This window comes from Cricetulus griseus, assembly GCF_003668045.3.
Source record: "Cricetulus griseus strain 17A/GY chromosome 1 unlocalized genomic scaffold, alternate assembly CriGri-PICRH-1.0 chr1_0, whole genome shotgun sequence".
In the NCBI taxonomy this organism is placed as follows: domain Eukaryota; kingdom Metazoa; phylum Chordata; class Mammalia; order Rodentia; family Cricetidae; genus Cricetulus; species Cricetulus griseus.
The window spans coordinates 263,828,433-263,856,284 of NW_023276806.1; the positions used below are offsets into that span (position 1 = coordinate 263,828,433).

General features: G+C 38.1%; 1 protein-coding gene across 5 annotated transcripts in view; it reads right to left on the bottom strand.

Annotated features, from left to right (window-relative positions):
• The window catches only part of Pcdh15 (protocadherin related 15), a 678,164-nt gene that overhangs the window by 45,323 nt on the left and 604,989 nt on the right, over window positions 1-27,852 (bottom strand). For all 5 annotated transcript variants that reach the window (XM_027394186.2, XM_027394188.2, XM_027394187.2 and 2 more), the window contains one exon: window positions 3,271-3,486. In XM_027394186.2, the coding sequence (XP_027249987.1) occupies window positions 3,271-3,486 (216 nt within the window). The remainder of the gene's footprint in view (window positions 1-3,270; window positions 3,487-27,852) is intronic.

Genomic DNA, 27,852 nt, shown 5'->3' on the forward strand with positions numbered 1-27,852 from the left:
AGTTTCTAGGAGTAGAAATACATTGGGGAAAAAAGTCTCTAGAAGTGTGGATCTAAAGCTTGTCCCTCCCTTTCCCCCTCCTCTTTCCCTCCACATTCCCTTCCCCACCCTCGTCTCCTCCCTTGTACCTCCTTTCCTGTACCCCAACAGGCAAGTCTTTGACTGAAAATACCAAAATTTGGGTACATCTCACTAATCTTAGAGTGAGCCAGGACCAAAGGAATCAGTGAATGAATGAGCAGAGGGTAACAGTCAATAGGTATAGGAAAGGAACTGATGAATAAGTAGACGAACGGAATCAATGAATGGATGGAGGAAAGGGAATCAATAAATGGATGAGCAGTGGGAAGCTGCATCGAGAGCAGAGGACAATCCACATGGTGCCCCTCCTTACCTAAGGATTTAATCAAGGAAGTGCTAACCCAGCATTGGGGAATTATATAACAAGCATTCACAAAAATTCCAAAAATGGTGTGGGCTAATGAATGCTGTTTATCTACCTTCCTTGGCCTCTTCTGCTGAGGTTTTATTGTCTGTGCTGCTTCTTGCCAACCCCCTCTACAGTAGAGAACAATGCCTATTAGGTCACAGAAAAACAAAACACTCTCCCTCTAGACTTGATGGAAGGAGTAGCATTCCATGTTGACAGTTAAGATTCGGATGTCAAGTTTAATTGATAACACTCTGCTCTACATAAGAAAAAAGAAAAAAGAAATGCACGCTTGGTAACAAGCAAGGTTCCAGGTTCCTGGAATCCACATGTGTTACACTAACTTTTTAGAGATTATTGTCTTGACAAAATTTAAAAAAAATATTCTTAGGCTAAAGAAGAAATACAGGTAAGGGACCAACAAATTGCACATCAGTAGAGCCATTATCTTATAGGTACGAAGAACAATTATCTTGTAGGCATAAAGCCTGGGCTCAAATACACATCTATTTTTAATAAATTAACATATACATCTATTTCTCTTAAGTTGATAATTTTAGGCTCCTGTAATTCTATAATTGGTTGTCTCTGACTTGTCTTTAAGCAGATATTTTAAAAATTTTGATAGCTGATGTGTAACAGAACACAAACATTTTTATTATACACACAAGAAGAATAATACATTATAGCTTAGGTTTTAGTCTTTAAAGAAATCCTGGATCCTCAATTTTGCTTTTCTTTCAGCATCCTCACCAAGCACATATAACTGATTAAGAGTGTAACACTTGTCTTAATTCTCTATTGCAATCATTATGAAAATATTTCCAGAAACATATAATTTATTGAATCATAATTTAAAAATATTCTTATATAATTGCCTAATTTATTTTCTCTCTACAGGCTGATTTCAAATATTTCATAAGTATTCACTGTTGGGAATGCTTTGAGTGATAGAGTAAAATTAATAAATATGGTCACAATAAAGAGAAGCATATGACTTACAAAGGTTTAATGACAGCTTCACTAGGTCCTCTATTTCTTCCTTAAGAGCCATTTTCTTTACCTCCCCACTCTTTCCTATGAAATTCAACACTGCCATTCTAGCTAGCATGCACAAAATCACAACTAAGTGACCCTATGTAACTGAAATTCTTCCATATCCACATTAGGAAGATAAATGTCAGTAAAACTGTTTTAGTCATGATTTTAATCAAGTGTTTAAAAATAGTTTAAGACATTTTTAACTCAATCCCAACATGAAATCAATATAAAACACCTCATGGAGACATTTGACTTCATCCATGGAGTCTTTGGGATCCAGTTTCATCTTAAACCCACAACAGACCTCACTATGGCCCACAGTGGGTTTGGGCACAACACCTACACAAGGCCAATGGCTAGGGTTTGCACACACTTGTCCTCTCCTCCTGGACTCTTAACTGTCCTTCACATGAACTCACCTTTCATGAAACCAAAGGAGTGGTTTAAGAGCCTTTTAGGGTAATTGTGTATTTTCTTCTTTGATAATGCACCAAAATTCAAATGTTACTTTCTACAACCCTGGATTTCATTTGAAATCTGAAGCAATGATTACAAATATGGAAAGTCTATTTGTTCTTTCTGTATTTTAATTAATCTTTTGTTTGTGTTTCAAATTAATATTTTTGTTTCTTCTATTTTAGACAGCAGTCTCATGTAGCTCAGACTGGGCTTGAACTCTGTATAAAGTTGAAATTGGCCTTGAATTTTTGATTTTCATGCCCCCCCATCTGCACAAGTGGAATCACAGCAGTGTACTCCCATATTTGACTTTATGACTGCATTTCAACACGTTGTCCTCGCCATTTGGATATTGGCTCATATTTTTCAAATACTGGCAAATTTCATTACACAATAGGAAAAAAAGAAATGTTTTTAATATGAGCACCGAACTCATCAGACCATCTCAGAGTCATTGGCTAATGGGAAGTTGTCAAGTTCACAGTAGGGAACATGAGCTTTCCAGTGCTGTGAATTGAATCAGAAAGCTCCAACGCTATTGTCATTGGAAGCAAATACTGCCAGCTTTCCTTGAAATGAAAGGCTTATTTCATTCATTTTTCGTAAATGCCTTCCAAATATTCAGCTTGAATAAACATATTTTGTCTCTAAGTTGTTCCTTCAAATAAAAATATCTATTCTATGAAAAACTGGGTACGTCAAATTGAATCATGTTTTTCTTGAGACAATCACAATTTCTTATTATACTTTAATTCATCATGAAAATATTTAAAGATGTTGTTGATAGCTAGACAGGTGATTGTTGGAAAGATAGGGAGGGAGGGAGGTAGATAGATAGATAGATAGATAGATAGATAGATAGATAGAAAGATAGATAGTGTCTGGTACTCAGGAATAAGCTCTGAGGTTTGAGCATTTTTACTACATAGATGATATTTTAAAGTTATGGTACCAAATCTTGCCAAGTCAGTGGGAGGAGGGCAATAAAGAATACTTGACCTGAGCCTTGTAAAGCATAAATGCCACCAGATGAAAAGAAGAAGAAGAAAAAAAACCCTGAAGCTGTATTCAGCCTGAGAGAAGAAAAGACAGGAATACTATTTCATACAGACACAGGTAACTCAGTAAAAAGTCATTTCTATCATTGGAGATTCTGCTGTATCATGTATAATAGAATATGTTACCACAAATGTTCTCTGTTTTTTTAATTACAAAGGCCAAATATCTTGATGAAAATTCAATGACATTTGCATTTTAGATAGTCTATTTTGAAGTAATATTAAAAGTGCTAAAACACTTGCTCCGGGCTGGCGTCCCATGTCCCTCACTCATGCGCTTACCAGTACATCAGCTTTCCCGCTCAACCCCTTCCCATAGTCGTCAGTTGCAATCACTTGAAACTTGAAGTAGGATCTCCTCATATTGTGGAAGAGCATGGCTGTCTTGATGAGTCCCGTGTATGTTTCCACCACAAAACCCTCTTTGCCCTCTTTAATGGGAGGTATGATGAGTCTGTAGGCCATGGCACTATAGTTTCCTGTGTCCTTGTCGGTAGCCTAGGAGGGGAAAAACCAGATGATAAATCATTAACCATCATGAGATACAAGAAAAAGCTTGCAACTTTTTCATATCTCCACTTCCAAGGCTACTTGTGTAACAGCACAGTACATGTCTCCTAAAAATCTATTTCTCTGAATATCATACATCATAACAAATAGTTCTCATTAGACGATCCTGGCATCAGGACAGTTGTTAGAAAAGGAGCCAATCAACCAAGTTTTACATATCTGTCAGGATGAGATCAGATTTAGGCTATGGATCTAGGCTATGACCATGCTGGCACCTATGGGTTACTTGACGATCATCACCACATAGCTGTGGGTTTTTCTTTGCTTGTTTTTTTTTTCCAGATTTGTCAGGAACTTTTTTTTGTAATTGTAGATATTTCTTTCTAGAAATTTTCATTAATGTATTCTGGTTATGTTTTCCTCTCCCCCAGCCCCTACTAGATACTTCCCACCTCCTTACCCACCCAACTTCATGTGTTTTTCTTCCTCTCTCCAAAAAAAAAAAAACCAAAACAGAAAAACAAAAATAAAAACAAACAAAACCCACATTTTTCACCTAGCATGTAGTCTAAGGGGTAGGAGATATAAGCTACTGTACAATGACATATCAAATTGTAAGTCAAAGATGATAGTTTTAAACAAATACATTCATGGATAAATGATTGAATGCCAACCAGTTATTATTCTAGCAAGACGAGAGTAAGAAAGATGCTAACTCTCTCTTTTGTGATCCTCCGGAGTCAGCAAGGTTTCTAGTGACAGGGAGTTATGGTGCACAGGCTCATTTCTTCTTTAAAAATGGCTGCACATACAATATAACTACACGGGGTCTATGGCTTCTATTTAAGCGAAAGTCTTTAGGATGTCAGTTTAAGAATTATTTCAAAGCACCGCACTCAGAAAAGATATGGTTGAGAGTGAAGAGGCTCTCAGCACTGAAGAGTACTGGCTGCTTCCCGAGCACCCAGGTTTGGTTCCCAACACCCATGTGATTGCTCACAGCCAGCTGCAACTCCAGTTTCAGGAGACCTGATACCCTCTTACATTCTCTGCAGACACCAGGCATGCAAGCAGTGCACAGACATGAAAGCAGGCAAAATACTCATACACATAAAATTCAAAGTATTTTAAAAAAGATTTGTAGGCTTTATTGTAAAAGATAACTTGAAATAAATACCCCAATTAACTAGACCCCAAATCTATATGTTCAAATTGACTTTTAAACAGCCAGAAAAGGCATTTGGAATGGGAGCCGTGAACTTCCCATTAGGTTTGCAACTTTTGATAATGGATATATTACAAGAAAGGCTAAATACAAGAGGACGAGGAAGGAATGAATGTAGGTAATGGACATGAGTTACAAGAGAGGATAGGAAGCCAACTGCTTTTCTCATTCTAATTCTGTCATGGATTCTTTTGTTTGTTTGTTTGTTTTGGGTAGTGGGTAAGTGTTAGGATAAATCTTTCCGCCAAAAGCCGCAGAGCCCCACTGCCACGTGTGCATTTTACGCCAGCTGCCCGCCTGAGTTAGGGCCCCAATTAATGCACAGAGAGACTTGGCCAATGACTAGGATTCTCATCTGTTAGCTCAGTCTTAGTTATCATAAACCTATTTATTTTATAAGACTTATCTTTGCTGGCACCCTCTCTTGCCAGTGGCTCACATGGCGCCGATGGAGGAGGAAGGGGAAAAGGGACACTTCCTGTTTCTCCTTGCTTAGATATGAGTCTCCTTGCTATGTCACTTTCTGTCTGGATCACCACTTATCTACTACATTTCCCAGAATCCTCTTTGACTCCTAGTTCCATCTAACTTGCTGTCTCATTGGCCAAACAGAACTTTATTTAACAATCAATAAGATAAACATATACAGAAGTACTTTCCTCATCAGGTAAGTGCATAAAATATTTTCAATACTAAAAGTATATTAAAAAACAGTGAAAGAGAATTGGATAATGCCATCAGGCTGTATGTAAATTATTCAGGATATACATCTTCCATATTTCTATTTTTCAGCACTATTTTTCATGATATACATTACATATTCATTTTTACTTTTATCATTGCTTAATTAAAATATGATATATTAAACTTTTAAATTTGCATTAAAACTCTAAGAGTTGCACTAAAGTAATTTAAGTAGTAAGAAAAATATTGCTGAGGAAGCTTCTGTTCTAATTTTATAGATTAGTGATGTCTAATAGAATCTTCTGATAGACGTCATCCCAGAATAGCTGATCCTCACAGCCGAAATCAGCCCATATATGATCACTGAGAATCTGAAATGAGGCTAGGCAGCAGAAGCACCAGGATTCTACTTTGACCTAGCTGAACCACATGAGTGGTAGTGTTGGTATATAGACAAAGACAGTAGTAAATAATAACTCACATTTAGTATGGTATAGTATACACTTGACTTGGCTTCATACATATTCCAAACATGTAAAACATTTCAGGATAGGCCCATCTACACAACAGGGGAAGTTATCTTATACTAAATAACACAGATATTTCAATTCAAGATTGTCTAAGTTGCTGTCATGATTAATTCTGATTGCCAAGTTGACTGGATGTAGAGTTACCTAGGAGACACATCCATGGGTGTGGCCATTGAGGCATTTCCAGAGAAGTTTAACAGAGGAGGGAAAATTCCCCTTAAATGTGGGCAGTGTAGTCTCCTAGGTTAGTGTGTGAGTCTGAACAAAATGGAAAAATGGAGGAAGCCATGTGGACACCAGGATTCATCTCCATCTACTCATTGACTACATATGCAATGTGTCCAGATGCCTCATGCTCCAGCCAACATGCCTTCCCAGGAGGCAATGATCGGATTTACCATCCCACCGTGAACCAAAGAAAAGCCTTCCTTCTTATTTTGTTTTCACCATTTTACCCCCTACAGCAACAGCATAGCTACAGCTACTGAAGTTCCTCATTAAGTAGAGGGAAAGTATGCTATTTCAGCTGGTTTTCTCATGTGGTCTGATGTTTAGCAGAGCTGGGTTTGGGCATTAGAGTTCCAGGGAAGAGATTTTAGTTAGCTTTCCATTCTCTCTTACGGGAGAAAGAAAGAGTAATTAAAGTGAAGCTTTTAAAGCTTTAGAACATGGTGATTCTATCCATTTAACAAAGGCTAGCATATGAAATGTTAAAAATGTATCCACAACTAAAATTAAACTTGGAATTTAAACCAACTAACATGAGATGTACATCTCCATATTATGAGTAACTCTGCTACTAAGGTCAGATCAAAGAGGCTTGGAAAGGGTGTGGGAAGGGATGGCTCAGTTAGTAAAGCAGTTGCCTTTCAAGCATAATGACCTGAGTTTGAGTCCCAGATATCACATAAAAAAGTCTGGGCATGGTGGCATGTATGTATAATCTCAGCATTGGGGAGTAGAGACAGCAGAATCCTTGAGGTTCGCTGGCCAGTCAATCTAGTCTACTTGGTGAACTCCAGGCCAGTGAGACACCGTTTCAAGGTGAATGACACCTGAAGAACAACTCTCAGGTTGTCTTCTGGCTTCCACATGCACGTACACACACATATAGATGCAGACCTGCATAACACACAAGCACACGCACGTGTACACACACACACACACAGACATACACAAAACGATGTGATGCATTCAGCCTTCAACTTCTGGTTAGCATTCACATTTCTCTCTAAATAAATAATTTATTGTTAATATAAACTTTGAGATATAATAGCCATGCCCAATGGGTACCAAATTATAAATGTACAGACCAATAAAATCTTGAAAAATTAGCATATCTGTGAGACTATATGTATTAAGAATCAAAATACCACAGCCATTCCTGTCTACACGCATGCCTCAATCACATCCTTGTCCCTGTCACACCCATCTCCCTGTCACCTCCATTTCCCTCAAGGGAACCACCCACCCGGCTGCTTCATTGCTTAGGTTTTGCTCATTTTCAAAGTTTATATTGGTAGAATCAGTACAAGTTCTATTTCATGACTCAACTCTTTCACTAAGTTTTGTGCTGTGAGGTTCAATCCTGTTCCATTTTGAGATAAATGCTAACAACACAATGATATTTAGATAGGGGAGATGGTTACTGTACAAACATAGCGGTTGCTTGGTACATTAAGCTAACTCACACAGTTCCTACTGACTAACTTCCCATTTCAAAAAATTGTTTGCCTTTCTAATTTATTACATTATGAAAGCTATAACATAGCCATATTTCACAATAAACGACTGAAGTGCTTTGTGTTGTAAGCTTTTTCTGAAGCAAATCATCATTTAATATAAAACTCTGAAATGTCATTTGCTTTTAGAATTTTGTATAGTGTAGTTCCCAAAATAGTAAAAGTGAGGCACAATTTTTCTTAAAAAGCCAGATTTGCCAGGATCTATGTCTTACAGGCTCCACAGCATTCAAAATAATGCTGCAAGCTGGGAACAAACTTTCACAACAGGAACCTGGAGGTGGTGGGCATTTCACAAACCATGATGGTACAGGGTAAACAGTGACTTCACATTGTCCACAATCCCCATGCCTACTGCAATTAAAAAAAATCTCTGGATGGAAGTTAAATTGTAAAAGTCAGTTCTTTACAAACATTTACATACATACATACATACATACATATAGGATTTCCATATAGATTATGCTTATTTCATGTAAAAGCTCTTTAGACGGAGTCACGATTTTGTAAATCTTTATGTAATTGAAATAAGAATTAGCTAAACTTTCCTTTCCCCCATATGGTGGTATTTATATTTTCCAAGGTTGATTTCATTGACAAAGAGATGGTATAATGTTTGAATATATGTATACATTGCAGGCTGGCTAAATTTTAGAATTTAGCTCATACACCTCTCATTTTTTATTTTCAGAAAGTCAACTAGTTTCTAAACAGAGAAAAATATATTATAAGGTTCATGATAAAAGGTATTTAAATAAACAACCCTGCCCACTAGTGGGCTCAGCTCTTCTGTTGCTTTCAGAAAACAAGAGTGACCCTCTGCCTTTATATATTAGTGGCATTAGATGTCACTCGGGGTTGTCTTTGAAGATTACACCTGCCCCTGGATCTGGCCCTGGATTTGCTCTGCTTCCTGGAATGCCACTGATGCCTACAAATGAAACACAAACCTCCAGAGTCCCAGATTCTGTGTGGGTTTTCAGTGATGCAGCTGATTTTGAGTTGCCTATGCTCCTGTACATAAACTCTCACCCATGATCCTGTATTGACCCTATTTCATTTTCTCTTCAGGGTTCACTGTACTCAGCAATCTATCTCCAGGATCTCACTTCTGGAGATGGTCACAGAACAGCTGTCAGGAGCACATGAATTTTGGGAATTCTTTCTAGAAAGTCTGTAGAGTTGACTGCTGGTTAAGTACTGAGGAAAAGTGGAAAATTCTAGTGGCTGATGAGATTGGGACAAACAGACAGCAAACCCAAGTTGCATTGAGGATCGATCCTTAGCCTCTCTAGGAGACGTTAAGTCCAATGGTTTGTAGTGACATACAGACAAGAACCAAATGTTCCCACAAAGTCAATGATAAGATATGACATGTTTAAATACATACTGACTCACTTCCAAACTGCCAGTAACAGGACTCAGAGCACAGTTTGAGATCTGGGTTAGAATGTGCACAGGCGGCAAAACATTTCAGGGTTAAGTGAGTCATGTCCATGCCTTCCTGCCTTTAATATCTTCTCATTTATTTGCTTACTCTTCCATATTGTTTATACTGAGGAGCACTCCAAAGCCACTTTTAACTTGGGTTTCTTATCCACCCAGGAGGTGAATTATGTCTAACAAATACTATTATAAGTGTATACATTATATGACATATATGCTATATGACATGACTGTGATGTGCTGAAAATTATATTTATGTAATTAGAGTTAATGACCAGGGACATCATGACCATAAGAAATACTTGCTATCATGACCATAAGAAATACTTGCTATCAGAGCTGTTCAATTCATATTGTAATAGCAAGAAAGTTTTGCTTTTCTATAATATGTTGTGTGCCAAATGAATACAGAAATTTAAGTACTCAAGAATTCAATTTCGACTCATCATCTTAGACACATAAGATTATAAGTCCTCTAAGAAATTAACATTAAAATATTGAGGTCAGGGTGCATGTATTTGGTTTTCATAATCACCTTTCATTTTATTTATGCTTTCTAGTTTTCTTTTATTGTTTCCAGATCTCATTTGACTCAGTCTTGAAAACCTTCTCCCTTCATTGAACCCCACACCCTTACGTAGAGAAACCCCTCCCTCCTTATTACTGAACTTGAGGACATTGGTATCTAGTCCTCAGTTGTACTTTTCAACTTATTCCTTCTTTTAAAGTGCCATTTTCATGTAGATGGCATACTTGGCAATTTATCTTCAATTCTCAGTCTAGACACTCCTAGATCAGTGAGCCGCCTGCTCTAGTGTTAAATCTCATGGAGGTACTGGCCCCGGGGAAATGCTCTGTCTCAGGAAGATAAAACTTCAGCGTGTACATTTCTGACCACGGTGCACTCATCACACCTTAGACCTCTGATGTTAGAGAATTTTCACATTCGCCTTCTCCCTTGAGACATTGGGTTTGGAGTTCCCATCTGCTTCTGTTGAAGCCACACTGTGGTTATCTAGACTTTGTACCTTGGATCAATTGAGCCACAAACCTGATAAATAAGACTGAAGATGGAGAATTTAAACAACCAGGAAAAACAGCGTGACTATAAGCTCTCAGTCTGAGTTCCTAACTGTGCTTTTGCTCCATTTGGAAAATCTTTTCTGTAAACAGTGATGCTTCACATCAATAATTCAGCCCATTTGTCTTTGGTCTCCTCTAGAGATGTACACATTCTAATTTACATGAAATTTCAGGATATCAAGTGTGACATTTCTCAGCTGTTAACCTGAGAAGTAAAATATCTTTACCAGTACCATCTGTCAGCTCTTAGAATCTTAGAGAAGCAGCTGTCCTGCCTCCCCCATCAAAGGCACATTCACAAGGATCCAAGCCTCTCCCAGGTCTCATAAGGAACACGCTGTCATTACCCTGTCATTTTTACCTTTTCCTCTTACAGCTATAAAAACGTATTTATCTTTCCTATTAAGACAAAGTGAAACTTTTACTCCGATGCTAACTAACCACACCAGTTTTCCTGGTTCAGTTCTCTACCATTTCTTCCTACAATTCCTTCCCTCCACGTCATCCCTGAAACACAGTCAGACCTGAGTGTTGTTGGTTTTTCTACCCTTTTGACTTATTTGCTCTTTTGGAGAACCTGCCACCCAGCACCCAAATAGATACACATGGAGACTTATTATTACTTGTGAATGTCGGGCCTTAGCTTAGCTTATTCCTAGCCAGCTTTCTTTAACTTAAATTATCCCATCTACCTTTTGTCTCTGGGCTTTTACCTTTCTCTCACTCTGTGCCTGGCTGGATGGCTGGATGGCTGGGTGGCCGGGTGGCCGGGTGGCCGGGTGGCTGGGTGGCTGGCCTGTGGTGTCCTCCTCTTCTTCTATCTTGCTCCTTTCTCCTTTCTGCCCAGATTTCTCCTATTTATTCTCTCGGCCTGCTGGCCCCACCTCTCCTTTCTCCTGCCTTGCTATTGGCTGTTCAGCTCTTTATTAGACCAATTAGGTGTTTTAGGCAAAGATAACACAACTTCACAGAATTAAACAAATGCAGCATAAAAGAATGCAAAGTAACCTTGCATCATTAAAACAAGTGTTCTGCAGCATAAAGAAATGTAACACACCTTAAAATAATTATCCACAATACCCGAGCCTCTCCAGTGAGAGCAACTATCCCAAGTCAGGCTTCAGGTGGAGCTCAGGGTCAGATCTACCAGCCTGTGCTCTTAAAAAGCCAGTGTATGTATAATGCTAGTGCACAATTCACTGTCAGCTAACATTTGCCCACCATTCACAGTCTCCAGTGCTGTGTGACACCTCCACACAGTCTCCCTAACAGTTCCTTGTTAATTCACAGGAGAACAATGGAGGCCAGAGAGATAACTGTACAGGTGGCTGGTAGCTCAGTAGATTGGGTCTCACTCTATGTCCACTCTATTCAACATGTCAGAATACCAGGGATTTAAAAACTCGCTGAAAAGAACAGAAAATGAAAGATGGACCATCCTAAGAATTTTTTCTGTACACAGTAAGAAGAAGGAAAGAAAGCGATAAACATACATGGCAGAAACTAAGTGCATATGCTTTTTCCAAAGCTGTTGAAAAATACCCCTATAATGTGGTGTATGGAAGCTGGCCTTTGGATAGTGATTGGTGCGTGAGAGTAGAGCCTTATAGGAGGTTCTAAGATCCCCTTTATCCACTCCTGCCATGTAAAGATGTAGTGCAAAGACAGCTCTCCAGGAGCCAGGGATTCAACCCTTGTGAATCTGCTGATGCATAAAAATTGCTAATGATCCAGGCCTCTAGGAGCCAGGGATATAGCCTTAGTGAATCTGCTGATGGGTAAAAATTGCTAATGACCCAGGCCTATGAGAAAGAATTTATCTTCCATGTAAATCCGTTAGTTATAAATGCCAGAATGGATAAGTAAAAACAGTAATACACTGTGTAAATCTCATCATTTACTTGATATTTTATTATATTCAGTTTTTGTTTGTTTTTTATGATATGGTCTAGGCAGTCATTGGACTTGCCATCCTAATGGTCCAGCCTCAGGTGCTATGAATATAGATGTATGTCAACATGCCTGGGTAAGAATGTAAAACCTTAATGTTAATGGTAGTTTCTGCTTAGATGTCCTCCTCTTTTCTTCCTCCCTCCCTTATGATGAGTGGCTGGAAGATCAGGTAACAAGGTGTGCTCATGGAAAAGAATTTAATATGAATCCCTTCCCAGAAAGTGGAAATCTTCCTATAAATCAAGAATATTCCTCTCTTTTCTCTAGCCTTATTCTTCCATCACCATAAAACTGCAGAAAGAGTTGCCCAGCTTAAACCCTAACACCAACTGCAGTTGGCCAAATTCTCTCTGTGATCTCATAACCAAATGCCTCCCCATGTAGGGTTGCAGTCCTTATTCATACATTACTCTTTGGCCCTATGCAAGAGAAAATAATGGAAATTTTAAGGTCCTGTGGCCCTAGACTCTGCCTGAGTTGATGGGCAAACCACAGTCTTGGAATTTAAGACCAATGATGTTCAATGAAGCATGACTTAGGACTCTGACTTAAGGAGCCCTTTTCAAAAATGTCACCTCAAAATACACCTCAGGTAATTCTAGCAAATAAAGGTTCAAGAGAGATTAAAATAAATTTCAAAGAACAAAATAGTATGAGAATAGTGACATAAAAATCAAATCCATAATTGCGAAGAATTTAGATATTTGAACGAGTAGACTCAGATTATGAAACAAATATTAAATTTATTAATTTATTTGAGACAAGGTCTCACTAGCTAGCTTTGGCTATCCTGGAACTCACTATGTAGACCAGGCTGGCCTAAGCTCATAGAGACCAGTCTCTGCCTCTCAAGTGCTGGGATTCAAGGAATATGTCACTAGGCACATCTAATCAATGGTATTTAAAAGCCATATACCGAATGGAAAGTAGTTGAAGACTAAATATCTTTCAGAAATGGAAAATGAGTCATTCCACAAAATATCATTACAAGTTAATATTTTTAAAAATATAAACTGTTACAAATACAAAAAGGACTACTTTCTTAAAATTGGAGAAAATTCATAGGCATTTTTATAAAGGCCCAGATATATAAATAAAAACCATAAACCTGAAGACCAGCTAATAATCTTGACTAAATTAATGCCTACAAACTACAATTGACTTATCAAAAAGTTTAAAATGTATTGAATTTCCTTAAAGAGTTAACACAATACTACTTAATCTGTTTCTTTATACTAAAAAGATGATACCAGGTTCAAGGCATAGTTACCAAGAGGAAGAGGTGAGCCTGATGATTAGGTTTACTGACTTTTTATGTTTTCTGTTCGTGAAAAGAGGAAAGTGATGTCTGCAGTTCCTTGGAAAGAAGCCAATTTTGGATACTATAATTCTACTTGCTTTAATTATATTTTATAATGAAAACTCAGACACTGGCAACCATTTAAGTATTTCTAAGACCTCTTCTGGAATTTTTAATGTGTACAGGTGCCCAGCATTAAGAGACAACCACCAAATAATTGCCTCTGTGATAGGGAATAGGTTCGACATTTACTTTCTAATAGTCTTAGTAACCGTTCCCCTCTGTTGCCTAAATGAATACCACAGATGCAGAAATATTAGCAAAATAATTAATGATGTCCTAAGAACTTCCAAACCTATTAAAGTTCAATAATCGGGCTTTAACTCTAGCTTCTCAATTAGGCCCATTTCAGCCTTTAGCAGCACAGAAATCTTGCTTTACCTGAGACAGAGTGAAAGTGATTTAGAATGTAGAGCCCAAAACTCGTGTCTCATGTCCACCCACTGATGTGGGTGTCCAAATGTGATTATTAGAGGCAAAAAAGAACCAAGCGTTGGCTTCTGAGTAATACATTCACTTTACTCTTGTATTTTTAGAAAACACGAAGAACTTTCATTTTTAAAGTCCTTGCAATCAATGTGCCAGCATTTGATAAAACATGGATAAAGAAATGCCAAGGAGATTGATCTATTTCAGGCCTATTCAAAAATCTTACAAAAACTAAATGGAAAGGAAGAAATGTTTTAAATAGGAAAAAGAAAATCAATGTTAAGAGTTTTCACAAGAATTTAATAAAAAGTGACCTCGGTGAGACATTAATAACACCTAATATTTAGTTCACACTAGGTAATTGTGGAGTTAAGTAAATGACAATATATTGCAGAGCTATATTTTCAAGCTTTTGTTACAATGATCCAGCCTCACCCATGGATACACATGGTCTTCAGGGGTGGCGATCTGTTCCTTAGCCTGCCTGTTCTTACTGAAGAGCCAACAGAAGATAGAACTGAAACAGGACTACAATAGTGTTGTGCAGAGGCCTGCAGTCCCAGCGAATCACAGGATCCTGATAGGTTATTTATATTCATCATTTGTCTACATTACTCTTGAAGAGTGGTATCAAAATAATCAGATAGCATTTTTTGTGTGTGTGTGTGAAAAAACTAGGCACAAACCTAATGAAAACTTTTTTTTTTGAAAACAAACACATCAATATTCTGTATCATAGGAGGCACAATTGTGAAAACTAAGTTGTACTTCCTTGTGTTTGCATAGCAATTGAAGTATTTAATTTTCCTTTTCTTATAAATTCTTTCACAAAATAAACATTTTTACCTCCAAAATGAGTTCTCTTCACCACTATAATTATATAGTCCAACACAAGGGCTAACTTAAGACCTTCCAAGATGCTTTCAAATGAATTCTGTTCTTTTTACATGTATAAAAACAAATCGTTTGATATTCAATAGGCATTTAAACAAGAGGAAAACTGCAGTTTGAGCTTTCTTTTTGAGAGATAAAGTGAGTTTAGTGTCAATGTTTATTTTTATAAAAATGTATGGATTTTCTTAGATGTTTCTCAGTTATGACACCACTATTCAAAAATAATGAACTTATTTTTATGGGCATTGATTGATGTTTTGTCTCCATGTGTGTTTGTATGAAGGTGTCAGGTCCCCTGGAACTGGAGTTACAGACAGTTGTGAGCTGTCATGTGGGTGCTGGGAATTGAAACAGGTCCTCTGGAAGAGGAGCCAATGTTCTTAACCACAGAGCCATCTCTCTAGCCCTACATTATCTGTGATTTTACTTCCTCATTAAAAACAAGTTAAACATTTCACTCATATATTCTCACTTTCTGGTTGTTCCTTACTCACAATGAACTGCATCACTTTGATCCAAAGTCAGCTTGTCTCTCACCCCCATGTCATACTTGGTTCTCTTTCTGTATTCTCTCTTCATAGTGAGTGCATGGTTATTTGTATTAATTACATTTTCATAGTGATGAATAAAAGCTCACAGGTTTCGAGGACATAATCCATCGTAACAGAGAAGACAGGAAGGTAGGGGGGCGGGATATGTAAGTGGGACTCCACACCTCTTCACATCTTAGGAGAACAGGAAGCAGAATCTAGTCAGAAAGTGGGAACTGGCTACACAACTTCAAAGTCTGTTCCCATTTTAACCCATTGCCTCCTTCAAGCCCCCATTCCAAAGGATTCTCCTTCTCTTGAAACAGAGCCACAAAATAGCATTGTTTGTTTATTTTTTTCTTATTCAAACCACAGCATCCCTGTATTGAGCTGAGAGTTGCCTCTCAGCATCCTCTTTCTCTGTTCCGCCCCAAATCCTGACTCCCTGTAAACAGTCCATCATAAAAATTCTGAATTCTGACTCTGCAGTCCTCTAACTGTCTCACACCCTGCCAAGCTTATGAGGCCCAATTCCAGGCTTTCATCAAGTATTACCCGTTATTTTTTCAATAATTAAAGTACTGAATCACTTACAAGAAAATGACACCAGTTTACCATCCCAACTTCTTGCCTATTCTTATTTTTATTTCTTATGTTTTTCTCTTGACAAAGTAATCCAGTGGACACAATGTGCCACAGAGATGTCAACAATTCACCAGCAGCCATGAATCATCTCAACTGGGATTACTTATAGCAGAGACTGGATCTTACAGCAAATTCAATACTCGGAACCAGTCTATTGCTTATTACTTATGTCTTTCTAATAATCTATACTGTGAACCATCCCATTTCATATTACTTATGTTTTTCTAATAATCTATACTGTTTCTGATTTTGATACTTTTAATATTTTTTATACGTAGTCAAAACAGCTCTTATCTAGTAGGCCAAAGAAGCAATGGTTATTCCGTGACTCTAATATGGTATAAATGGGGAGGGAGGAGGGTGAAACAGATGGAGATTGATGCAGAGTTGAATGCTTCCTTTACTCCCTTCAAGTGAGTTGCCTTCAGTTGCATGTGCCTTGTGTGTGTGTGTGTGTGTGTGTGTGTGTGTGTGTGTGTGTGTATGTGTTTATTTACTATGTTATGACAATGACGTAATTATGCCTGTATATTACACATTCAACTTTTTGATTCATGCATTTAGTGGTAATATCTTTTCTAGTAAAGTGGCATTTTGTTTAAATACATATAGAAGAATGTTACAGTGCATTGCATTTAAATATTTAAAATAGATAGATTTAAGCTCATTTCTATCAGTTATTGTTGCTAGTTATTTGAAATTTGTCGAGTAACTCCCTAGGGTTTAGGTCCTCCTGTTAAAATGGGGAACCAGGAAAGATTCGTATGGGCAGGGATCAGAATATTATAGGTCCCCACTGGATTACTTTATTTTAAGAGTGTAGCACACAGGTACAGATATGAATTATTCTTTTATTTGTGATGTCTGTAAATTTGGGAACATCTGGGAAATTTTCTGATTTATTCTTTGCACATGATAAGCCTCGCTGTTTAGAGACTTGCGCACTTAAACCATTGCTGAAGGACAATTTTGAACTTCTAAAGAAAGTTCACTTATTGATGTATTCTAATAAGGTCAGATTGTTTGCTGGTTCAAAAGCAAAAGTTCTTAAATGGAGAGGGAATTCTATGATACTATTGCAAAGGAACCCTGTGAATCAGTCACTGTGGGCTAGAGTTCATTGTGGAGTCCTTGCCTCAGAGAGTAAGGTCCTGGATTTGATCCCCAGCAACCAATTTTAAAACAAAATAATAACAGACACTGGATCATTTACAAATGCAAATAAAATAGCTTCACTTCCTACTTAGCAGAATATATTTCATTGTTGGTGAATTTGCATCATATTGATGTATAGAACATTTTTCTCTTAAATGCATACATGTCTGTATTTTAAAGCATAGTTATCATTAAAACATAATCTTTAGTCCCGGCACTGAGGAGGATGAGGTATGAGGATCTTTGTGAGTTCGAGGCCAGCTTGGTCTTCATAGTGAGTTTCAAGTCAGCCAGAACTGCATAAAGAGACCCTATCTCAAAAAAAATAAAAACCCAAACAAAAACCAAAATTGTTATAATTTTGAGTAAGAATCAAAGATGAGAAGTCCTCTTATACTTCAACTCTTAAGTTTAATAGAAAACCAAGGAAGGAGACCAATAAGACATTTGAATATTCGGTCTGAATGTTAAATTTCTGTGAATTCACACTCTTGATATTTATTGCCTGTCAAGTAAATTAAACAACACAAAGAGTCTTATTACATAAAGAAAAACTTCTTTTTTATGGCTTTTACAGAAAAAAGAGAATGCACTGAGACCAATAGAATTCAATTTATAAACCTTTTAGTTTGGAAAATCAATGTGAACGTTCAAAAACATGATGAATCTAAATTGTTGCTCTGAAGCTAATGATATCAAAAAAAAGCCTTTAGTGTCACGATAATTGTAAAGAAGTTCCAATTCTCAGGCTGGAATGGGTTCTATCTAAACACAGGACACTAAAATCTGTCACTTTGGACTACACAATTCACAACATTTTAATATAAAGACCACATTTATCAAAAGCAGTGGTTATTCAAAATGGCCTTCATTTAAATTGGTCATATTTCCGAGTTTTCCTCTCTTTTCCCTCCTCTCTTCCCCTCCCTTCTTCCTGGCATTTGTACATATGGGTATGTAAATGCATATATTTAAAAATATGCACAAACGTGAATGTATTTTTTTGTACAATGGATTTTATGTCATTGGGTACTGATAGTTTCTAAGAGGACATAGCTGTAACACTGAAGCAAAATGATTGGGAAATAGTCTTTGATTGGCAGAAAATACACCACCTGTAATTCGATGATTTTTTTTTTAGCCACATTCAGCATCAACTGAAAACTTTCTTGGTTTAACCATAAAATGACTGGGAATGAGAAAAGAATATTGCATATTCCACATATGCAATAAATAGAAAATAAATATATATGAGAAAGAGCTTTTCTGTGAGAATTTATTCAATTTACCAATTTTACCAAACTGTTAGACATTCATAATTTTGTGAAAATTGAGGCAAAGTGAGCAATAAAGTATTTATGTGTATGTGCACATATGTGTGAGTACATGAGTGCATGTGTTTGTGTGTGTATGTGTGGTCATTTGTGTATATGTCTGTTTCTCCATGTATGTACATATATGTATGTATATATGTATGCCAATGAATGTGCCATGATGTGTTTGTGGGTCAGAACAATACTTGGTCTAGTTGATTCTCCCCTTTCACCATGTGGGTCCCAGGAATTGAACTCAGGGATAAGCATGAGTTAGAATCATCAAATCCTGATTTTTTTGCATATATTCATCATACATAGCTTTTTTTGCATTTACCTTGCAAACATTTCCTTCAAGTACAAGTATATCATGGACTTCAACCACATTTACCCACAGGCTCTCCCATTATTTCTTCTCTTTCCTCTTTTACTATGTGTGTGTCCATGTGTGTTTGTCCGTGTGTGTGTTTGTCCGTGTGTGTGTGTGTGTGTGTGTGTGTGTGTGTGTGTGTGTGTGTGTGTGTGTGTGTGTGTGTGTGTTATGGTTTTACTTATCTATAAATTATTCTAGATCCCTAAATGAGGGTAAACATTCAAATTTGTCTTTGACACTTTGTTTAATACAATCATTAGTAACATCCATTGTTCAGCAAATTACATAATTTCAGTCTTCCGATTGGGTAAAATTGAGATGCGTGTCTATTTTTTGACAGTGGAGTGAAGGACTTCCCTCTCCTGCATCCACACTGGCATGTGTTGTCAATTGGTTTTCATGTGAGGGCCATTCTGACAGGGCAAAATGTAATTTTAATTTGTATTTCACTTGTAAGTAAGAGCATTGAATCATCCCCCATATGCTTACTGGACATTTATATTTAATCTTTTGTGAATTTCTTGTTCATTTCATTGGCCCATTCTAGAAATTATTTTTTAAATTCTTTTTGATACTTAGCTTTATATATTTTAGAAATACTCTCCTATAGCAGATTCAGATTGATTTTAGTATAAAGCAAACGCTGGGACCTAGCTTCATTTTTTCACATATGGATATGGATATCCAGTTTCCCCAGCACCATTTGAAGAGGTTGCCTTTTCAACAACTCACTTGTGTGTCATCTTTAAAAAAAATGATCAGGTTGCTGCTGATGCTATGTGTTTCCTTCTGGGACCACTGTTTCATTCTGTTAGTCTCTATGTCTGCTTCTGTACCATGACCACACTTTGTTACTTTGACTCCATGGTGTGACATGAAATCAGGTACTGTCATATGCCCAGTATTGATCTTTTAGTTCAGGATTGCTTTTCTCTGTGTGGTCTTTTGTGTACGTATGCATTTTAGGGTGTTTTTCCTATTTTTCCAATAAAATATTGATGGGAATTGCTTTGACTCTGTAGATCATGATTAGAACTCATCCCTTCCTTGGCTAGGTTTATTCCTAGGTTTTCCATTTTTGAAGATATTATGAATAGGATAGGTTTCCTGGCTGCTTTCTCAGAATGTTCATTATTGGTTTATAGAAAATATGTTTCTTTTGTATATGTTTAATTATGTTTCCTGTTATATCGCTGAAGGTGTTTTTCAGTTCTAACTGTTGACTGGTAGAATCTTGAGGTTCTTTACGTATTAGATGACATTGTGCCCAAATAGAGATCATTTGACTTCTCATTTTTTTTTTTAGCTGAGATTTCAAGGACTATATGTAGAAAATAGACAGCCTTATCTCATTTCAAATTTTAATGGGAATGCATTGAACTTTTCCCTATTTAGTATTATGTTGGCTATAGGTTTTCTACATACAGCATTTATGATGTTGAGATATGTTACTCCTATTATCTATTTCTTCCAGGCTTTTATCATGGAGGTATGCTGGACTTTATTAAATTTTTTCTTTCTGCATCTACTAAGACATTTATGTCCATGAGTTTATTAATATGATATAATGCATTAATGACTTCCTGTTTTGATCACCATTTTATTCCTTTTATGAAATCACTTGGTCACGGGCAAGGCTTTTTCTGATACTTTGTTGAATTCAGTTTACAAGTATTGAGAATTTTTGTAATAGTTTTCATCTTGGGAGTGAGCCTATTATTTTCTTGTATTGTTAAGTCCTTGTCTGATTTTGATATGCATGCTATGCTGGCCATGGGAAATGAATTCAGTGTGTTCCTTCCATTCCTATTTTGTGCAGTAATTGGGTAGAATTGTTTTTGAAGAACTCAGCTGTGAAGTCACAAGAGTCTGGGGATCCAACTAAATGCTCGTTATGAACGTGTTTGTATTATTTCTATGCTCTTTGTTTAATCCAGTAGGCTTATGTGTCTGGAAAATTATCTTTTTTCCTAGATTTTAAAATTTATTAGACTATATGTTTTCATAGTATGCCTTAATAATCCCCTGGATATCCCAGCTGTTTGTTTTAATATCTCACTTTATCAATATTTGTATATTTTGGGTCTTCTCTCACCTTTGATTAGTTTGGATAAGAGCTTGCCAATCTTGTTTATCTTTTCAGAGAAGCAACTCTTCACACTGGATTCCTTTTCTGTCCATTTCATTACTTTGTGCTGTGGTCTTTACTGGCTCTGCTCACTGATTTGGGTTTGTTTGATCTAGATTTTCTAAAACTTTGAGGTTTATTACTTATTTCAAATTTCTCTGATTTTTTTAAAATATAGTTATTTCTGATACACGCTATCCTCCTAGAACCACTTTTAAACAATGTACCTCACTATCAAAGAGAAGCAAGAGTTCAGAATGAAACAATGGGGAAAAAATAACAAGATACAAAGAAGTCAGCAGTCTTGGCAAGTCTCATTCCTGAGGACATTGGCCTCAGAGTCATTAGGATGCGGAGAGATAGACACAGCATGTCAATTAAGAGAAAAGTCCACCAACAGGTTATTACAATTATAAATTTTGATTCTCAAGTTTTAACTGTTTTGATTTGCTGCAGAGAGAGAGAGAGAGAGAGAGAGAGAGAGAGAGAGAGAGAGAGAGAGAGAGGATTTGCTGACTTGTTTTCTATCTTACTGCCTTTGATGAGCTTGCTGTGGTTCAAACTTTCTCCAGCCGAATCCATAGGGACTGGGCCTGATGATGGCTGGGATTATTCAATGCCGAGGGGTGGTACTGCATAAAGGGGAGGAACGGTGGATGATATTTGAGAAAGATCTGGGGAAATGTAAGATACTGTGAGGATGTAGAGTATATTGTACTTGTCTAAACATTTCATTAATAGTTTTCTTTCAGTCCTGCAGAATAAGAAGCCATTCCCGAGCCACAGAAGATGCAGTGAAGAACCAAACATGAAGAAGAACTAACTTTCTCTTGACACCAAGCCAGAAATGCTGTTTGTTGATAAACTAAGACAACAAAATTATGAGACAGGCTGAAGATTATTATGAGGTTCTGTGTTTCACAGTGAGACAATTCTCGCACTGGATTCACAGATTTTACTAAAGTAACTATCCAGGGATTAGTGTGGGGGTGTGAGGTTTAGTTGCCATCAGAACATGAAGCCTGAGTTGGACTCCAAACTCCCACGTAAATGCCAGGTCTAGGCACACACCTTTGTAACCCTGTGTGAGGGAGGCATAGACAAGAGGATCCTTTGAATCCACTGGCCAGACATGTTAGACTAACTGATGACTTCAATTTCAGTAAGAAGTTGTCTTTAAAAATATAAAGTGGAGAGAAATTGAGAAAGACAACCAAAGTCAACCTCTGGCTACCACATACTCATACATGTATAGCCACCAACACATGTACATATACACACCCACACATGGAGACATGGACACACACACACACACACACACACACACACACACACACACACACTCTAATACTGCTCATTATTTTCTTATCTATGCACTCTGCTGGAATCTAGTGTGAATTAGCATAAACACGGAGGTTCTTTTCTCCTTTTTAAGACAAAGCAGGACTTAGGTGTGGAAGGAAATGAGTTGTGGATGACCTTGTCTGTGATGCAGCCCCAGTGGATGAGCTGTGGGACTGTAATTCAACTTTCTAATTGCATTTACTGCTAAGCATCCACTCATCAGCGTAGGTGAGATGTGGGCTTTCTGCAAACTTCTTTTTCTCATTAGATGGCCCTAATTTCCTTGATGATTATTCATGTAACATACAATTAATATGCACAGGAGGTGGCAAAAAAGATCACACCATTCATTACTGAGAGAAGGGGTTGTTTTAGTTTCCAAGCTTTATAGATAATTTACTTTATGTTCACGAAGGACAATTATTCTGCTGTCCAGAGCTTTCTATAATACCTTTACTCTGAAAACAAAACAAGAATAACAAAATGCCTTTTTAAAAAATGAAAACCACGGATCTATAAGGGAAGATGTAAGAGGCCTCTTAAAAATTCATAAGCTGATGCTGTTTTCTGCTTTAGAAACGTTTGGTAAAGCTTTTAGCTTTTTCAAGACCCACCTTTTTTTTTTTTTTTTTTACATCCACCACAGGTCCCTTTGTGCCACCTCTACCACTTTATCCCCAGACAGACTTCCCACATCCTTCTCCAGAGTCTAGTCCTCAGTTTTACACATTCCTCCAGATCTACTCTGGGTCCCACAGCCAGCACCCCTGCACCTTGCTGTAGCTAACCTCTAGCCTTCCAAGGGTCTTACTCTCCATGCCTCATCCTGACCTGTGTCACAGCTAACCTAAAACCACCTACAGGTCCCTTCTTTGCCTCCTCAACCACCCTGCAAGGTTACCCAGACTTCCCGCATCCCCCGGTGTGTAGCAGGGGACCCATGTCCTGGCCTTGGCTTAGTCAGACTGCCCCTGCCACATATCTGGCAGAACTGTAGGCTTCTACCAACACCCTCCCTTCTGTGATCACTTATAAGTCTCTGTGTGGCCTCCACCACCCCACTCAATACTTAGACTTCTTTCCTAGTCTGCCTTCGGTGTCTACCCTGGTGTGTACCCCAATCTCCTTCCTCATTCATCCCTTTTCCTCAGTTCACCAGCTGAGCCTCACACTCACAACCAGTGGACCAGCCTAATCTGGACTTCACTGCAAAGGAGATCTAATCCTGGACCAGGATCCTCTGTACCTAAGCGCCAAACCTCAGGATTTTCCCATGTCTCCCACATCATACTCAGCCTTTGTACTCAGACTTATCTACTCCCACACTCAAGGTTTGGAAACAGAAACACATTCTCAATGGCACCCAGTGTGGTCTGTCCACCTGACTTCATCCACCCAAAGCATTTCCAACCTATAGACCCAACTCTCTCCCACATGTCTTCCCCGTCCTCAGCATGCTTTATCCACAACAAACCCAGAACCAACAAAGGAAGCCCACATGCCTGGATCTCATCACAGGAATACCAGCAGTATGAGAGATCAATCCAGTATCTTTCCTCTAAAACCAACTAGCCCTGTAGACATGTTTGCAAATGCAACTGTCTAGAAGAATTCTAGAATACAGGATTTAAAAGAATAATCATGAATCTCCTCAAAGAACTCAAGGAATTGGAAGAAGATACAAAGAAACATTCCAATGAAATAAAAAAGACAAAGGATAAGGAAATAAATGCCTGAGTAATGACCAAGAAAGCATAAATATAAGGATGACAGAAATGAAGATGACAATTCAAGACTTGAGAATGGAATTCAATCAGGAGATCGAAACAGGAAAGAGGGCAAGCTGAAATGAAGATGGAATTGAAAAGACCCAGTATACTCAACTAGAAAACTCAAAGGAAAACATCACAAGAAGAAAACAGAATAGCAGGTTTCAGAGGTAAAATAGACTTCACAAACCAAATAAGCAAGGAACATGAGAAATTAACACACACACACACACACACACACACACACACACACACACACACACACACACACACACACACACACACACACACACACACACACACACACAGAGACACCATGGTGGGGAGGCACACAGAAAATGTAGGATACTATGAAAAAAACCCCGAACATTAGAATTATAGACATAGAAGAGGAAAAGGAACAAGATCATAGAAGAAAATTTCCCAAAACTAATAAAGACTCAGCCATACAAATCCAAGAAGCACACAGAACACCAAATAGACTAGGCTGGAAAAGAAAATCCACATGCTATATCAAAGAAACTGCACTGAAAACTCCAGGAGAAAAAAAAAAAACAAGCAAGTTATGTATAAAGGAAATCACACCAGAATGACATGGATTTCTCAATAAAACTTCTGAAACCAAAAAAAGCCTGGAACAATGTAGTCCAAGTCCTAAAAGATGTAACAGCCAACATAAAATAATAAACCCAGCAGAACTATTTGCCATGTTTGAAGGATAAAATACTGTTGAAATTCAAGGGAGAGTGCTGATGCAGCTGGGCGAAGGCACTGGCTCCGCTGGCCCGACCACATGAGTTTGAGTTCGAGAACCTATGTAAAGGTGCAGGGAAAGAACTGACTCCCAAAAGTTGTCCCTTGACCTCCACACAGCCACCTTTCCATTTGTGTCACTCCCACAACACTAATACTAATACATTATAGATGTATAAAGAGGCTTTAAACTGCATTGATCTGAAAGGATTAGAATAAACCAAGAGGAACCATTATATGTCCACAGAATGGCTAAAATATCAAGGATAGAAAAATAATTTTTTGGGGGGATAAACCAGAGCGCTCAGGTACTGTTCAAAGGTTGGATGTTGATAGGTGTAAAGATTTGGAGAACATTGTGACATCAACTATTAAGTATGAGCACGCATGTTAACCCTCACACATTTCCACGTCTGTTTGCCAACAGAAAGTACTGCATACATTCCTTAAAATAAGATACCTAACGTGAAGCAGGAAAGATGCCTCAGAGCTTAAGAGCGCCTGCTGTTCTTCGAGATGACCTGGGTTTGACTTGGTGAAAAGCTCATGCGTGGACTGGTCCTTTCAGCCGGAGCTAGAGGTGAGAGCTAGTGGCCAGCTGCTTTGCTTTTCTGATATTCAGTTTGAAGCTTGAACCCCAGTATCATTTCTTTATTCATGTTACAAATCAGTACCACACATAAACAGCCAACCCATCTCACATGAGTTACACCATTGTCATCTCCTATAGATCTATTCTGTTTCACTGAACATCATATCTTCAGTATTTTCTCAGGATACACTACCTTTAGGGCTGAATAATATTGTAGCGAATGTGTAGACTAGAGCTGCTCATCCATTCATGCAGACAGGCATATAGATTGATACCTATATATAAATAATTGGTTTTTTTCCAGACAGGGTTTCTCTGTGGCTTTGGAGGCTGTCCTGGAACTAGCTCTTGTAGATCAGACTGGTCTCGAACTCAGAGATCCACTTGCCCCTGCCTGTCAAGTGCTGCAATTAAAGGTGTGAGCCACCACCGCCTAGCACCAGTTTTTTTTTTATTTTTTTATTTTTTTTATTTTACTGACATTGCTACGTGAATGGTTGTGTATGCCTGTTCTTGCTTTCAATTACTCCAGTTATTGTTGTGTGGTATTCCTTTTGTGTTCTGACAAATAAAGCTTGCCTGGAGATCAGAGGGTGGAGCTAGTCATAGAAGCTGGGTTTAATGCCTTTAATCCCAGCACTCGGGATGTGGAGATAGGAATTTATAAGGTGTGGTGTACACAGGATCATGGCCCTTTTGGACTGAGGAACAAAACAGGTAGGAAGTAACTGGTGGGTGTTCTTGGTTTTCATTGATTAAGACTAATTAGTATCATGCTTCGAGTTATATATTCGAGTCGTGTTTTGTGCTGGAGATGGGGCAAGCACTCTATCACTGAGCTATCCCAAAGTGAGTGAGGTTTTTAAGTGATGTTAATGGCTTGGATTAAAGACTGAAAAGAAAAAATAGTATTGGGTTTTCCCTCCCACTCTCTGCAAGTGGAATGACTGATTACATGTTGCCAGTAGAAATCAATGTCGCTAATCACTTTGTGACAAATGTGTCAGCCTTAAACCACAGCGAATGCTGGTCATGCCGGATTAGTCTTTATCTTCGTGACCTTTTAACACAATCCAAGAATTGTTTGAACATGAATTGGACATTCAGTTCCTGAGTCACATAGAAGAGGACTCCATTCCCATGTGAAACACTGTCTCCTGATCTCCCCAGCAGGCTGGATTATTGCCTAACACGAGTGCAAATGGGTGGGACTGCCACGCCCAAGGACATCATGCGTAACAGGACAAGTGTGCTTGGGTCAGGCTGAAGTGAAGCGGGGAGAAGCCAAATGCACCCTCTAAACTGTCCCATGGTGGCAAATGATTTAAAGGCGCCATCACCTCAAGTTTTAGATGATAATGTTCAACTCAGTGTAGTGGAAACCTGCAGTAAGATGACGTTAGATGTTGTATGTCCATGCGGAGTTAACTTCTGCTTCTCCCTCCGTCTTTTTTTTCTTTTTGTCTCATTATTTAGGATGCCAGTTTTATTTATTATTTTTGTAAGGAGGGTAGAAAGCTAGTTCTGTGTCTTTAGCACACAGTAGGAAAACACTACGCTTCCTAATCATTGGCGCCTGGTGAGCTTGTTAGCGTATTAGATGCTCCAACGGAGAGCAGATGTGCAACTTCCCTATTTCCCACTGCATTCTGGGCAATTTATCCCACCAGTTATCGGACTGTGTTATCTTCTTCACACAGCACATTTTGAAGTATCAGCTCGAGTCCATGCTCCATATTCTCAGGCAGTACAGCTTTCTTGCTACTTCAAAGCACCATCTTACACTGTCAGTTCTATTTTACGCAACATTTTTCCTCTCTTGTCCTTTAACTGGCAGCATCTTTTGAAAGGTATAGCTTTCAGTATTTTGGGTTTAGTGGCAGGCTAAAAAAAATAACTTATTCATAGTCGATGAAATCCGGCATTACTCTAATGTACGCCAGCAAGTGGCTTAAAAGCCTCTATCATAATCCTGGGAGATTGCTCATTTGAAAACCATCTTTTTTCTCAAACCTCCCAGGAGAGTAGGCACCAACTCAGTGTTACTTTTAAGTAATATTTTCCCACCACTGCATGAATTGAGAACTGCCTTAACTCATGTCTACTGGGCTAATATGGGAAATAGATGATTCTCGGGTTCCGGGCTAAGAGTGCCAACTGTGTTGGCCAATAAAGGCTCTTCCATTGGCTCCTAAGTCCTTCCTCCTGTCACTATTCCACTGGCTTTTGCACTCACTTGCTGTCCAGCACTAGAGGATCCCATATATGCTCCAGTCTGATCTTTCCACCCTTCTGCAGCAGTGTTATCTGTTGTGTCCTCCCAAAAACAAACCAATGTTCTCTCAGTAATTGAAATGGTTCCTTCCTTTAGGTCCACAGTGCAGTCCATATTCTCCTAACTGAATC